The sequence below is a fragment of the Betta splendens genome, chromosome 16, assembly GCF_900634795.4.
Source record: "Betta splendens chromosome 16, fBetSpl5.4, whole genome shotgun sequence".
Lineage (NCBI taxonomy): Eukaryota > Metazoa > Chordata > Actinopteri > Anabantiformes > Osphronemidae > Betta > Betta splendens.
Window position 1 is genome coordinate 3546556 of NC_040896.2, and position 17118 is coordinate 3563673.

At 41.5% G+C, this 17118-nt stretch overlaps 1 protein-coding gene across 4 annotated transcripts in view; it reads right to left on the minus strand.

Annotated features, from left to right (window-relative positions):
- Positions 1 to 17118, minus strand: part of tsnare1 (T-SNARE Domain Containing 1) — a 117036-nt gene that overhangs the window by 34661 nt on the left and 65257 nt on the right. For 3 of the 4 annotated variants that reach the window (XR_008692829.1, XM_055503179.1, XM_055503180.1), the window contains exons 9-10: positions 6699 to 6771; positions 1611 to 1693 (exon numbers count right to left, since the gene is read on the minus strand). Coding sequence is in view for 3 of the 4 variants with exons in the window: in XM_055503179.1 (XP_055359154.1) it covers positions 1611 to 1693; positions 6699 to 6771 (156 nt within the window). In the remaining variant the exon portion in view is untranslated. Of the gene's footprint in view, positions 1 to 940; positions 1178 to 1610; positions 1694 to 6698; positions 6772 to 17118 lie in introns of those variants that run through there. The other variant, XM_055503181.1, reaches the window with a different exon arrangement.

The window sequence follows — 17118 nt, forward strand, 5'->3', positions numbered from 1 at the left end:
TAGCTGACCACTGGGCACAAAAAAGCGAGCACAGGACTGACTGTGGCTTCATTATGATCTAGAGGTTTGAGAGCAAGTTCAGGGTCAGTGAAAAGGGTTGTGTGTCAGAGTCAGACATGAAAGCGAGCGACGCCTTGGATAATGTGTTATCAGCTAAAAGCACTCAGAATGTCGGAATGAACTGCTGTACACAGGTCAAACGTGTGCAGTTGTAATCAGGTATGAAAGCTGGTAAAATGCCCATTGAACAGTGTTTGTCACTTTCACACAACAGTACCATCCAGGCAAACACTATTTAGTTCATACAGCCATGCACATTGGCTTATATTTCCTTTAACGCACCACAGCTACACATACAAACAGCTCATGTTGTTTTTGATATCAGCTGGGTGAGCCTCCTGCACCGATGAGAGCGAACAGGTTCGATTTGACGTTTATCACTCGGCCTGTCCGTCTCGCGCCTTGTTGTTTTCCTTCCATTCAGCCCGCTCTGCCTCTGCAAAGACAGCGGCTGTCTGGATTGGCAGAGAGCTAAATTGCTCAGTGTGAGCTCGGTCACGGCTCAGCTCTTCTTGAGATAATGAAATGACAATTAATGGGAAAGCTGTTGCCTTTCGCCTATTTGTTCGCCCATTCGCTACGGCGCAGCTGCATGGAGGGACAGACAGAGCAGGAACCGGTGCGGGCATTGACACACTCTGGAAAGTGCCCAGCAGTCACTGTTGTACGGAACATCATCTGATATGACTGAGGAGATCCACGTAGGCAGAGAAACACCAAGAAAAAATGTATCATTTATCAGTTGTCAGTTCTGCACAAATATCCACTCTTTAGTGGCAGTTTATGTACAGGATCACTAAGTTTCTCAAAAAGCTGTCAAAACTAATTGCACAGAGACGTCAGGTGCAGCACTGAAGCTATGCGACGCAAGTAAACAAGGTACAGTATATCCTTTATTAACCCAGTGACACTTAAGTCGATACAATATTTACCGTAGCCAGGGGCCTACATAACACAGAGCTACCTTGAGCTCTGGCCTACTGAAGTAGTCCCTGACAGAATAACAGAAGACACATATATTTCTTTGAAAAGAAAGAGGGAAAGCACACCCTTGGGCATCTCATAAAATGTTTCTCCAATACGAGCTATGAAGTGGAAATTCTAGCCATTCCAGCAGCTGCAGACAGAAAACACAATTTCTATTTCATTTCTGGCTGCAGTCGTTGCCCATTAATGCATTTCCCCCCTTTAAGTCAATACACTTGTAGGATCAAATTGCAAATTTATAACCATTATCTCTACAGAAGTAAGACTCACTGAATGGGACTTGTATGCGTGGTTGTGTACGACTGCAGGCAAGCATTTTTATGTTTTGGGTTCCTAAATACAATTAATTTAACTGAAGGCAAAAGCTGGTAAAGTATGACAGAAAATTACATCATCTCTGTTATTATGCTAGTGGGGAATGTGATAAAGCTGTGTAATCTAGTTACTAAAGTCCCTGTTTGCATGGATGATCAAAGTAAGCTTTTTCAGAGAACAGCTCAGCCACGTGCACAAACATGAAACAGAACAAAGCACAGAGCACACGGAAGGCAGGCTTTCTGTACCTGGTACTGGTTGGCCTTTGCAAGCTCCTGATTGGCTGATTCCACATTAGACGACGTGGTCTGGATGTAGTCTTCAATGCTGTCTGAGAAAGCAAACCACATTTGTTTTACTGATACATACAAAAATACATAAAATAGCACAACATTGTCATTAAAATTGTTTCTAAGTAGTAATTTTTCCTGTCAGTGCTGATCCAGATTATTGGATTGAAAAGTAACTACAAGCTACAGTTTCAAATTTGACACTTAAGCATTCACTCATCCCCAACTGCTTCATCCTCATCCTCAGGGTCGCATCTATGCTGGAGGCCATGCCAGCTGTCACTTGAGTGAGAAATGGGGTTCACCCTGCACAGGTCAGCGGCCCTTCACCGGTCCACATGCAGTATGCAAAGAAGTGCTCACTGTCAGGCCAGAACCTAGAATCTCCCATTCACCTGCCTGCATGGACTGTGGGAGGAAACCCACACAGACTAACTGTAGGTTACACAGGAATGCACATGGACGACCCAGGAAATGAACCCAGGCCCTTCCTGCTATGAAGCAGCATATTACACAACCTTTAATCATGTGTTTTTGCAATCATTAGATATGCCCACATCACTTAAACACTATGTTTCTAGATTGTAGAGCTCACTCTCCTAAATTGTTCCTTGGTAAACATAAGGTGGGTGGAACAGCAAAAATACAAAGACTAGAGGTACAAGTACATTTGTTTTACTTATTGCATGGTGTTTTATGTTTACTGTACGTGGCTATGTTTTTGTTCACTTTTATAATGCTTTATACAAAATGTTTGATAGGCCTTGTTACTGTGGAATTAAATGTGGGGGTGGCTGTTTTATTAGCTACATTACTAGTAACAAAATCCAGTCAATATTACCTTTTTCCGATTGGTTTTATAAATAGCACACCAGCACTTTCATAAATATGAAAGAAAGCAAAATGCAATTTTTTATTGCAGTTGTGTATTGCACTGAGCTGTATAGAAGGACTTTTGTTCTGGTAATCTGCTTACACGGCCTTGACGTGCATGTCTGATACATGACACGGGACCTTCTTTAGGCTGTCGATACATAGAGGTTAATAGGATAAAAGAGAAATTATTTAAAGAAACGGATGTTAGAGATGCTTGCAGTAGCAGGACCACATGGTTACTCACATACATTCACAACAGGGCGATAAGAGGGAGAATTCCATTGACCATTTTAGGCTTGTTGGCGGGAAAAGGCCTGTGAATAGTGTAGAAATGTGAGGGAAGATGTTGTTTCATTCTGGAATCAGCTATGATAATGTGTGTGTGTGTGTGTGTGTGTGGGGTGTGGGGGGGGGGGGGGGGGGGGGGGGGGTGTGGGGGGTGGGGGGTGGGGGGGTGGTGGGTGGTTTTTGGGGGGGGTGTGTCCCCCTCAGAACAAGTTATTGGTGATTGTCCAGACCAAAAGCAATTTGAATCCAACTATGATTCGAACAGTACGATTCAGCCAGAGCTCCACTGTGGAGCTACAGTAGATATGGGATAGGTCTCTGCCTAAGGACTCTCCATCTTCAGGAGGAGCCATTGGGGGCAAGAGCAATGTGAATCAAGCAGCGCTCTTTGCTTTTAGGTCTAATCTGCAGTAATAGGCAATTAGGTTGTGCTAGGGAAAGAAAAAACAATTCTGTACCAAAAATAAAAAAAAGCGTGATAAAGAGTTGTTTGGTGTGATGTGCAGACCATGTATACTTGACAACAAACCAATGGAACACCATGGAACTTTGGAGTCTTACCCTCAAAGAAGACCCATTGTTGTGTCTAAAGAAATCATACAAGGGTGATTACTTGCATACTTCATTACCCTCTACATGGGGCTCAGCTCCCCTTCAGCTTCTGCTAAAAAACCTTTAAACAATATACAGGTTAAACTCTATGAAGATCGGGGACACCTTCTGGACAAATAATCTATATTGAGTTATTGCTTTAACACAGATTTGTAGAACAGTACAGTTTAACATCACAACATCCACACAAACAAGCCTCCAGCATGTCCAATTCCCAAATATTTGAATCACCACCAAATACAACCTTTTGATGTGTACAAATGAATCCATTTTAACACCTCTATTGTACAGTGTGCCAGAGTTTGTGTCTGACTGCTAAACCTTGACAATTGTGTAGCTCGACTCAAGGGCTTTAATGTAGTGTGTCTCTTGCCAGCATGAATAGTGCCATAGACGCACTAATCCTTCCTCCTTGAGCCTATTCACGTTTTTGCAATACCTGCTGTTTTTGCAGCAAACACATCCATGGCACTATCACATACCATTCATATCTGCGGCTACGCCAAGAAAACCCTGTTAAAGTAAGGCCAAAGGTAATTTCAGTGCATGTTCTCCTTTTGTTTATAATGAAGAGAGATCTTTTGAATGGATGGCTCTGTTATGATGACACTGGACTTAAGATTGTAGTGTAATGTTGTGAATTTAATAACACAAATAAAAATGGTCAGTGAACACCATTTGTCTAATTTTCCATGAGAACATGCATAGTACTTTCTTTTCATAACATAACATGGAGCATGATAAGTCCTTCCTTAGGGGAGTCGAATTCAGGCTTAAAGCCTTAGCGTGTGGTAGTTTAAGGAACTTTTTAAGTTGCCTCCTGGGAGCCTTCTGTCAGTGGTTTTCAGGGAAGGTCTAACTGGTGGGAGAATCCAGAACATACTGGTAAATTTATCTAGCTGTAACACATGAGTTTGAGAACTGATGACTTAACTGGTCATTGCAATCTGACTCTGGAGGGGCAGTGGGTAATGTTACTTTGAAAGAGGGTATAAGATTTTATTTCTTGAGTCCAACATTTTTCTTGCTTATTTCATATTTCAGCTATAGCAGACTTTCTAAACAGCTAAGCAGTGGCTGGTAACTGTATGTACTGAAAGTTCTAAAGTTATAATTTTGGGCGGTGTTGTGTTGTTTAAAAGTTTCTATGGACACTAACTGGTAGAAAGACGCTGACTTTGAAAGCACTGGATAGGTAAAATAAACAACATTAGATGCTTAATAAATGACCTAAATATTATCTGCGTTGTATATTAAAAAGGAGGGAAAACTAAAAGGTGTATTATGTAGAAGTAGAAGTGGGGTAAGCCAGTGTGAGTCAGCCTGGCTCTAAAGGGTACTTAAAGGGCATCTACATTAGCTTGATTGAAGGCAACAGACAAAAGGACACTCTACAACACAAAGGCAGCAATTAGCACAAGTTATTGCTCCCTATTCCTTCCAGGAAACATGCACACACAAATGTGCACCTTAGCATCACATCTAATAGTCTGGCTGCCATAAAGCTGGGAGGTGTGTAAAGTGTTTGTCCTTGCCTTTGTATCAGGTTTTCAGGTTTTCTGGCCTAACTTTTAACTGAATTAGTCTTTAAATAATTTTTACATCTGGATAAACTTTTCACATTGACAGAAGCATAGAACAAACAAAAGGCCAACCAAGCTTAGAAATGCATTAGTACATGTATTGTCCTCAAGATGGGTGGTGTCATTATTAACAGAAAACCTGTCCTGTCAAATGCTAGAATGGACATCATTACTAGCATAATAACCGTTGGTTGCTGAATGTTAACACAGTTGCCTTATTAAACTCTTTAACCTCTGTGAACCACTGGCTAAGTGTGGTATGATAACGGTGGACAATCACCAATTCCTAGAAGTCTTTTAAATTAACCATTGTGTACAGAGTTACTCAAACGGGAGAAGAATGTGAACTGAATTCATTACATTTTTAATTTGAATATTTATTTAATTCACATATTCTGCTTAATGTCTCACTGCCATTATGTACATACAGGACAGCAGAAGGTAGTGTTTTATTGCAGTTATGCTGTGGTTTACGCCTTTCCTACACACTTATGTTAATTGGGCTACATTATAACGCCTGACGCAAATAAATCAATCACACGTCACATGTCATAGTACAGTAGGTCTAACATGGAGTGCTAAGAGTGTAAGCTGATCACCACTATTATAATGTACCCCATGCTGAGTGTTGTGAAAGATGAGGAGCGTTTATGGCATGAGTCACCATAATCGCTGCATTATTAGGTAAACACTACAGCACACATTTACTGTGGCTTCTACTCTACTTACACTCACTGTAACTGTGGTTACAATAAAGTATGTAAATAATGATGTGAGTTCTCTTTAAACATATTTTCATGATTAAATACAAGCTATCTTACATATTTCAAACTACAACAACAATTATAATAATAATAATAATAGAAACTTGACTGATACCAGCAGTATGGGAAATATACCTCCGGATTTGAGCCATTCCCACAGAGGAGCAGTGCTTTTGTTTGCCAGACTAATCTTTCTTGTTTATATATTTCTATTTTTATATATTTCTTTTACCAATATATTATATATTACCAATAACATGTAAAATATTAAATACTCAGCTTCCACCTCAGTTTTATTTTGCTAACTAAGCCACAAATGCAACAGACTCTCCTGCAGTCACAGCCTAAAGTGTTTTCCTGCAGACACTACAGTTAACACTGTAACCTCAATTTGAGAAGCCATCTGTCTCATCACACCTTTCACTTAGAATCGATGCAGAACCCAATCGCAACTATATTTTACATGCGTGTCTCTTTGCCTTTGTGGTTGTTTGACATTATGTAGTAACGGCCAATTCTCCAAAGAATGATGGAGCCAGACACAGGTGATAGCAGATTTGTAACCCAGCAGTGAAACCTCTTTATCTGCCCTATATCTGTGTCCTAAGTTTCACTCTTTTGGCTGAGTTTAAATCACTGCAGGGTGCAGGGAGCCATTTACAGATATCAGGCTGTTTAAATGGATTTTCTTCTACAGGCCACTGTTTGTATAAACCCACAGTCTTTTCGTTCCCAGAAGATTTGTCCTGAGGTGGAGGTTTTAAAAGTTTGCTTTGCCCAATAGAATGTTTGAGCTTGTGTTGTTAATCAAGTGCACGAAATCAAAACATGACCAAAAGGGTATCTTTGCTAATTAGGTCATGAACAACAACATGAGCAATACTCCATACACAAACGCACATTAAACACATATGAAATCTTACCTATGGTGTCTCCTTGTTCGTGGACCATACTGGCCAGATCCTTCATGATTTGACTGACATCCAGCATGTCTCTCTAAGGGGTAAACACAACCATGCTAATGTTACATTACAATTCAACCCAGTGTGCCAGAAAACACAAAAGGAAGTGTGTGGGTCAACACTTGCCTCTGTTGCACAGAAACTGAAAAAGACATTTGTATTTGGGAACATTTTCTTCTTCAGGACTAGGCCCAGTGCATATTGTAGTGGTGCCATTGTTAAAGTTTTGTTCAGACAAGATGATTTTATCAGTGAAGTGCAAGTGTGGTGTATGTCAAGTAAAAAATGTCTGGATTTCCTTAGTGTGCAGTTTGTATAATGATGAATTAGAGCAGCTGTAGACCACATTTGAATTTTAGCAGATAATATCAAGCTATTGAGTGGCCTTGTGTCTGTTATTGTCAGCACATTCATTTTGCTTCGCCACCCGCCTGCAGGCACTGTAGGTTTCCATGATGAGCCTTTTATATTACTATATATTGTAATTTAAAAAGTATGCTATGGGGTTAACCGCCACCTACTGTATTCTGTTGACCTACAGGGTGCAGGTGGAACTTGGACTACTGTTGGTTGAAGAAGGAGAGGAGGCAGAAGGGTTGTGGACAGAGAGAGAGGAGGAAAGGCAGGAGCACAGATCCTGCCTTTACAAGGATAGGACTCTTAACATTGGCACAATGACAGGGAAAGGCAGAGAGCTGGCAGACATGATGGAGAGAAGGAAGGTAGAGGTACTGTGTGCAGGAGATGACTTGGAAGGGCAGCAAAGAAGGTAGTGTTGGAGGTGGATACAATCTGTTCTACCATGGTGTAGACAGGAAGAAACACAGGGTAGGAGGGATCCTGAAGACAGAGGTTTGTGAACAGTGTTCTAGAGGTGAAAAGAGTCTCAGACAGGGTGATGAGCCTAAAGCTAGAAATCAAAGGGGTGATGGTGAATGTAGCCAGTGGGTCTGCTCCACAAGTTCTGTAGCCTTGAGTTAGAAGAGAAGGAGAGATTCTGGATAGAGCGGTTGAGCCAGACAGAGTAGTGTTTGGAGCAGACCTCAGTCGGCAGGTTGAGGGGAACAGAGGTGATGAGGAGGTGATGGGCAGGTTTGGTGTTAAAGGAAAGGACATAAAAGGACAGATGGTGCTAGACTTTGCTAAGAGGATGGAAATGGCTGTAGTCACAACACTTATTTTCAGAAGAGCGAAGAACACAGAGAGACATACTGTATTGTACAAGAATGGAGGATTATTACTACTATTATTATTATTATTATTATTATTATTATTATTATTATTATTATTATTATTATTATTATTATTATAAGTAGTACATTTTTGTGTATGTGTTTGTGTCTGAAACAATGTTAAGATAAGGTGCCCGCCCCTTTATTTCACAGATTCCCTTAATACAGACTGTGCCGCTCTGCCTGACTAAAAGTTAAAAAAAGAGAAAAGTTTTCGTTCAATTATTTCTGACATGTTACAGGGTAAACTAGTGCAGATATGGTTGACCGCCGCTAATTCTCCACAGCCCTCTCGCTTCGAGCCTGCACAAAATGAAAGCTTATAAAACCTCTGTCTATCTCCTGCTCGCAGGTTTCCTTTGCCTCCATTAAGGCTCTATGCAATCACAGCTGCGTTTGTGTAGCCTAACCCACTGGGCCATCCATCACAGGTGGCGGAGATTGCAATGGAAACTGGCAGCAGTCCTGCCACTTGGCAAAAGGTATTTCAGCTGAGCCAAAATGGCCCCTGGCAAACCTTGTGATGTTAAAGACTTTTTTTTGCATTTATCTTGGGGGAACCCTGTCTATCAGGCTGTAATAGAATAACAAATTTATTTTACCTGGCAAAGCACTGGGCAATCAGGACTCATTTCATCATAATGACAGAACAGTGTGTAACCAATTTAGCAAACAGTGTATGGAAGTGAATGGGCAGAGAGAGACACACACATGGGGAGGGAAGCAGAGATGTGATGGGTTGGGACCCCTGCCTGAGGGCTGAGTGGGTGGCCGGGCTCTGGGCCGACACCATGCCCTTTTTCATATTTCATGGGCTTTAAATTCTGCTCATGGCTAATGTAGCAGCCAGTGGATGCTGGCACTAAAATGGGAACCAGAACCGGTGACTGTTCTATTATGGATCCAACAACAGGTTTCCTACAGGATGCTTCGCTTTCATCCAGGGTGAGCGTATCAGCACTGCCTGGAGATGGGCCCTGCCTCATCTCATATTAAACCTGAATATGTGCATTGAAAGTGGTCAAGACTGGTGGCTCTTACACCTTTAGTTGTATTCAGTTGTTCTTAGTGAACACATGTTGGCTGTTATTACACAACCCCCTCTTAACTCAAGTTGCTGGGTCTCCAAGCCTTTCATGTGGTAAACATGCACTACAGAGTAAGTAGGGGACATTTCAGTTTGTACAGTAATGACAAAATGCAATCATTTGGGGGCTTTCGAGCAATTACAGGAGGAGGATGCGAAAAATAATTTGTACTGTAAAAAGATGATTGTGAACAAACATTAGTTGAAGTTCAAATGTGGATTGGAAAGATTCAAGATCAAGATTCAAGATTCAAAAAAATCAAGCATATAAAGAGACAACTGTTTGGCTTCTGCTGGCTTGTGCCAACATTTACACCTTTATACTTTAATTCAAGTCCGGTCATAAATGTAGTTTCTTTGGGAGACTCTCCCAGTAGTTACAGGGTAGTCTCATAATTAAAATGTCATCAAACTTTTTTTAGCCCATCCCCTTCAAGATCTATCACCTCAGTCACAAGGATGAATTCACCTGCCCTCTGAAGAAAGGAGACATTTTACGCTTTAATATTTACCACATCTAAATATTCCTAAACAGGCTAAAATGTTAAAATGTAAAACATACATACTGAAATAGATTTTTTATTTTCACCATTAGCGATTTCAAATAAAATGTCATGTAAAAAAAGAAAACAATAACTAAAAGCTCACATGACATTTGGAAGCTAAATACTTGGATTTATCATTTAGTGAACTTCTAAGTATTCTTAACGTGACAGTAGGACACCCGTCTATTTATGTGCAACGTGAATGTTGTAAATGGATTCAGCTTTACTCATGTGCAAATGGCTGTAGTAGAAGGTGGTCACTGAGTTTGCTGCCATAGCACATCATTAGTTAGACAAGTCTAACTTTATTTTGTAAGGTCTTCCTTCCAGCTCATCCATAATTAAGAATCTCATCACCCATGTTGTACTTGACGTGGTTGCGTGTTGATCGTGTCCTAAATTTGCAGAGGCAGGAAAAAACTGCACTATTTGAAAGTAATGTACTTTACATTTGGTTCAAAGGTAATATGAATTTGACATCACACAAAACGTTGCACTGCTACACCCGTCACCTGTGAAAAACACTTTTCTGTAAATATGCCTGGACAAGCACTCCTTACATTTAAAATATGCACATGTTCATGCGGGGTACCTGTCAAACGGGATTCCATGTCTGTTTTTCATCACATCATCAAGTCAAGCCAGTGTTCTACAGCTGACCATGATCTTATCTCTCTCTGCAAATGCAACACAATGAGGCTTCCCCAGAGCAACCAGGTGTCACGTTAAGCCAGACTCATCCGCAGTGCTGATGCACACGTGTGGGTCCTCTGACGCATCCTGTCAATGCCGCCACTGTTGCAGATGTGCGCACCTGATTAAAAGAACACTCTGGAACAAATTAAAGGCTTAGAGGGTCTCTATATTTTCATGGGACTAAATGTCAGACAGCGATTTAGACATCTGTTCAACCTGACACTTGGGCCACTCTGGAGACAGCAACAACACAATTAAACTTGAGGCCAAGATTTAAAAGAAGAACAACGGCATATAAATCACAGAAACAAGCCTGGCAGCAGCGTTTGACTGACACCACAGTCACCAACATGGCTGATGAGAACACTGGGAGACAATGCCACTTCACAACCAGCAGGGCGTCAGCAAAATGTGCAAGGAACACTTTGGTTACTTCTAAAGTACCAGTGCAGTAAACACAGTTTACCATCCAGCATCTGACGGCAAGCTACAGGGATTAGAGACGACGTAAGGCACAGTTTAGCGATGCCGGCTGCACACATGCCAGTATGTCACGCAGCCCTCCAATGTGGAGCAGCCATGAGACACACAGGCTGAGCGTGGAGGTTTCCTCCTGCACCTGCAGAGGGAAGTGTAGCACAGCAGAGCGCTCCTATCAGCTGCTTAGGATGAACCTGCTCCAGTAATAAGAGCTGATTACGTATGCAAGTCAGCTGAGAGTAGAAGGCGCTGATAGACAGTGCGACCCTGAAGAGACATCTGGGAGATTTAGGGCGTTTGCACACCTTGTTCACCAGGAGCAGTTGCTTGGGATGCCCTGGCGCTTAGTTTGCTTCTTTTGGCCTGATGAGTGCGCAGCAATCAGAGCGAGACGCCGATGACAGGAGGCTCTCCTGAAGCCGCACCACTCCTCCGCACTCCGAATCCCATCAGGTCCAGATGAAACTACAGTACGACGCATGTCTTCATGTGATTACGTTCATTTTTTATAACAACCGAGTGACAATTTTGTAACTTGATTTCTGGACTGTAGTCCTGTTCTTATAGCCCCTGAAAATTCTAGCAACACCAGCAGTCAGCAAGCTTTTTTATCCGTTTCTTAAAGTGTAATTATGACACACCGCCATGATTTGTGTGTTATGATTTTAGCATTTCAGCTGTCAAAGCAAGTGTAATGGAGGGGGTGACAAGAACCTAACATTCTACATAAGGCAGTCGTGCTAATGCCAGTTATCATGGACATTGAAGTATAGCAGGTTTCTGTTTGGGCAGTGCTGCACTGCCTGTGTATTTCTGTGTGGGGCTCCTCAGGTTGAATATTTAGGTGCATAAGTAAAGAGAAAGAGGAATTTCCATCTCAAAATATCCATACTGTAATTTCTTACTTTTTACAAAGCAGTATACTTGACATAGCTTTGTTTCTGTGATTATGCGCGTAGAAAGCTTTGACTGGCGGTGTTGTGTGCTGTGTGTTGTGTTTTACAGGCCAAGCTGTTGTGCATCTCAGGTGCAGGTTAGCTTTGGGAGCGCGTCGGGCCGACTCTGTCATGCTGACTGTGATTTGGCAACGTTCGGTGACGCATCCGCTCTCCACAGGCACATTAGTCATCATTCGCTGTCAACGCTCGTCATTTCAAGTCCCCTCTGTTCCTGCTGCATACTGGCAAATCCCTGGCCCGCTAGGGGACGAAGACTTCCTTTACTACAACATGTGCCGAGCAACTTTGTCCTCATACAGGCTATGAATATAGATCAGTCTGCAACCGCAGATGAGCTCAACAAAGCACTAATGCAAGAAGCCAAATGTGTGCTTAGCTTTCAGAGGTGGAGTGCAACAAGGATGCATGCTCCTCAATGTTATAGTCATATATGAGCCCAACACACATATTCAGACATATTCAGTTACGGGCATAAAGGTGTTGGGGAAGGCAGGAGATTCTCTGTCAGCTCAACAACACAGGTGAGCACTCCTTCCCGAGACTCATATGCCTTCACTTCATATAGATGCTATAAGCTTGAGGTGTAGCTTAGAAGCTTTATTATAAGTGTGTGTTATAAAAACCCTCCAGCATATTACTTATAAAAGCTACGGTACTGCAGCTCGTCTCGAGCAATCCTTTTATGTGGGAATTCTGCTTAGGTGCTTAGGTTTCTCGAAATAACCCCGTAAACAATACACTGTTTTGGTACATGAAACAAGTCATTACTGTACTTGGAGGCCAAGCTAATCAACACACCATGGTTAGAGTTTGGATGATGTCTGCTTATGTTGATTACAATGATTAAAAAGTTGCATAATAAATAAAAAAAACGTTACAATGAAATTGAAGACAGGACCAAAGAAAAGATCTGATGATTGAATCAAGTATAGGAAGGGTTTATGTTGAAGGTTGCATACATAAATCAGATCAATAATAAAATAGTAATCTTGGTAGAGATTATGAGAAACATGGTTATGTAAAGATATGGACGATCAAAGAGACTTGGACAAAGGACAAATGAGTTTATCTGCAGTTCTTGCTGGGGCTCCGTCACCCCCCCCTCCCTTCGTCCTCACTCTCTTTGATAAGTGTGCTTAATTCTTATATGAAATTCTCCCCACATCTCCCACCCAAGCCCAAAGGCAGCGGGCAACAGGACGCAGTGTCACTGCCACAGCAGAAAAACCGTTAAGCAGATTTACTTGCACGCTTACTGGTGGGGAAAAGGGGCGAGAGGAAGGAAATGATGACATTTCTTCCTCACGCCGAGTGCATGAGAAACATCTTTTTTTTGCCCTTCCTGAATAAACGGTTTATAAATGTAAAATCATGTTTCCTTTCTGGCAGTCGCCCGAGGACCTAACACCCCTGAATACGATAACGTGACGCCAGAAGCAGGGCCTGAGGGGCAGCGGGGAGTTGCAAATATTAGAGACAGAGGTTACAGTCTGCTGCGCTTCGACCTGCTTCTTCTTCTGTGGTTTGAAAATAACAAACGTGGACGTAGCAAATGACATTTAGTCCTGTAACTATTGGTGATTAGTTTTCTCCCCTGACAGTGTTTCCATAATGGGCCTAATGGTCTATCCATCTGAAATTACTGATGTATGCAGGTATGGTTATTAGGATGAATTAGAAAAACTTAAAGACAATACCTGAAAAGTGACTGACAGTGTGGAGTGGAAACATGTTAAACATGATTAACCTGTATACAGTCAAGTAGATGATATGAACATTCATATGCAACTAATATGACAAAAGTGAATGATGACATAATATCGAAATCACAAATCATAAAGCAGTAACTTTCACTAAACCTACCAAAGTCATTTATTGTACGTGTTGTTATTATTTTAACACATAGTTTCCCCAAGTCAGTTCATGGGTAAAATACAAATAAAAGCGTGCTGTGTTTTTTGCAAATGAGTAAAGTGTTCTTTAATTGCATTACTCACTTTTTTAATTATAATTTGATTAAATTTTAATGCCCTCCCATTTTTTACATGTAGTAAACTGTAATGGTTCTTAAATGAAAACTGTGATGTATAAATATTTTAAGAGGTTTTACACTTATACATTTATCTCTGCTTCCATCAAATTACAGTCACTGTCTTGGCTCATTTTCATTTGCAACAACTTTACTGTACACTTGAAATACTTTAATTTACCTGATTTGCTGTCGCACTAACAACACACAGTAAAGGAACATTCACCATGTGACTAATACAAGCCATTAGAAGGAAGCCATGTTACTAAGCCTTAGTGGATAATCAAGTTTCGGTGGAACATCAGCATCTGAATTTCACAGAAGGCTGATATTCTAATTATCTTGCAGGAGCAGTCAGCAGTACGTGATCCGCCATCATACTATTAGCTTCAACGTGTAAATAGAGGAAAATCAATATACCTTTGATTGTCAGGGTTAATAACAAACGCTTTTAAACCACTTTCTCTGAGATCTATTCTGCTGAGGGTGTAAAAGTCTATTGTTTGTCTACCGGGATGATTTATCTTGTGGTGTTTCCCACTATACCTGTCTTCAGTGAAGGGTAAACTCTATGGATAGATTTCCCAGAGGATACATTGGTAGGACAGACACGCTTTGCTGTGGTTTTCTCTCTTTCTATTGGGCCAGGTGTTGTATTCAGATTCCCCTTGAATACTGTCCTCTGCTGTGCCCTTAGCTTATTGTTTCATGAATTCATTTTTGATGAAATGATATCCTGTGCCAAAACATACAAAGTGCACCTGGGAGGTGACTAAGGTGGGGGGTGGGGGCTAAATGGGTTTAGGGTGGGACACTGCAGACACGGGCTACTAAAACACTCACTTCTCGTGCCAAAATGTGTGGAATGATATGAAGGTAGTCAAGGACGATCTGTCCAACAATTCAATTACCCTTCACTGTGGGGTGGGGGAGCTCAACTCTGTCCATTTTGACCCTTTGTTCCTCTTTTAGGCTTCAGTTAACGAAGGTTTAGAAGAGGAGCAAACAAGGCCAGTACAGTGTATTAAACCGGAACAGCACAAATTATCGTATTTCTGTTGCCTGACATAATCCTCATCATTTACTTCACGGACAGCAGATATTTCCAAAAAGTTAAGCCTGTGTTCTTTTACACGGCAGCCCTGTCAAAGTGGTGAAAAGGTTAAACTACATCTACAGTATAAGACACCATTTTAAAGATGCTCCGCAGTTGATAGGTCATGCACCTCCTGCACCACGTTGGTACCTTTCATACAGCGAGAAAACGTGAAACTGCCATGAAAGACCAGCGTGTAAACAGAAAAACCTGCTTCGCGTGAGGGATCAGAGAACTCGGATGGCCCCGGGAAGATTTCGTCAGAGAAGCAACAATTTCTCTGTAAACATGTAACTCGGGTTACAAATGGGCTTTTTACAAATGCGCATGTGCTCGACAAAGGCTGCGACTGCCTGCGGACAAGCTCCGGGAACTGTTGGATGGAGGAGGAGATCATTACAGAGAACAGCACGGCATTCTCATTAATGGCAACAAAAAATAAAAACAAAAATACAAATTTAAATCGGTCATTTAATACAAGGTTATGTATTTATTCAACCAAACCTACTGTACAATGTGATAATCTGACCAGTTCAATACATGTACAGTATGTGTATATTCTTGGGCAGCAGGTCAAGGCTGGTAAGTGATGGAATTGCTTATAATGATGTGCTCTGAAAATGACCTGGATGTGTCTCACATACTTTATCGTATATAGGCTATTGCTTTTAGCAATGAAGAAAGAAATAAGGCACGAGGCCACGGCTCAGAAGTGACACCGGATCAGAAGCATCAGAAGCTGAATAAGTCCCAGTGTCTACATTTCTGTATCTGCTGTCTTAGAAAGGGCCACTGACGAGAGAAATTAGTGTATAGGACCTTTACAGTTTCTAAACTAGAGTGAGGATAAACTCAACAATCATTCATAAGCATATTTATCAACCCACCATATGAACAGCTGCATACACATATGTAAACCAAAAAAATAGCTTGCACAATGCTGGCTAGCAATACTCTGGAGTTCCTACTGCACTATGAATAAGAGAGACTTGGGTGTAAGTGTAAGTTCAAGCACAAGCAGGAAGTTCACACAGGGAGAAACCAACCCCAGAACCACACGGAACCTTTCCAGAAAGAGTCTGATAACGATGACAGACACTATATGCTCACGGTCCTCTGGGAGTAGAGCCGTGACAACGGGAAAGGTGTGATGGGATTCACAGCAAACACTGCTGATTTAGTGCTTTGAAGGGACCAGGGGGGGTGGGGGATGGGCTGATTGGACGGAGAGGAGAGTGGTATGGAAATGAAAAAGCACATTGTCAGATACTATCACTCTCCCCAAAGGAGCAACGTCAAGCCCCTCAGCACCTGCCTGTGCGCTGACGCTGACATTTATCCATGTTGCTATGTCTAAAGCGCAGGCCAGACGACCCTGTCTGAACACCAATCATCTGACTGGCTCATCTCGGCGGCTGAGCTGGAATGAAGCTGTCATTCGTGCCACGGTTCTTTCACTGCGTGTCACTCTCCGGGGAAAGATTTATGCGCTTTGCTGGGGCCGTTCAGCACAGCTCCTGCGGTGGGATCAGCCGATTTGAAACATTGATGAGGTTCAGACGGCTCCAACTGGGCACTGAGATACATCTTCATTACGCCGCAAAGTGATCCTAAAACATTATCATTAGTCTTTAAGCCACTGGAGGGCAAACTGCAACGGCAATGCTGGACTGGCACATATGGGCTCGTCATTTTAAATAGCAACTGCGCTGCCACATGTTGGACTTTATGTGGTTGTATTCAGTCATATGGCAGAAGGCCGACTGAGTTTCATCAGAAGTTTCATTTTGATGTTCACATACACACACACCCAAAAAAGACATAGGAACCAAAACACACGGTGAGGCGTCTTGTCGGCATTATGGTCCTTACTGTATTTATTTATTTACATTTAAGTTTTAGTTTTTCTTGTGTTTTGACCTTATTCATACTCCTATTCACTTTTATGCAAGTAAACTATATTATCTTTGTATTCATTAGTTTAATTTATTTACTTTTACATCTATATATTTAGAATCTTGTGTTTCCTTTAAGATAGTTCCTACGATTGTCCATTCTTGTTTTACATCTGTTTTACAACACTGTAGTTCTTATTGCTGTTGCTATAGTGTATGGTGTATTGGTGTATTTATGGCTTTTCTCTTTTTTAAAAAATGAGAGAAAATTGACAAAAATGGTAGTAGAAGCTTACTTCATAGTAGTAGTAGAGTTTTAAAAAAATTGTTGTCCTATACAGTACATAATGTTTTAAAAATTA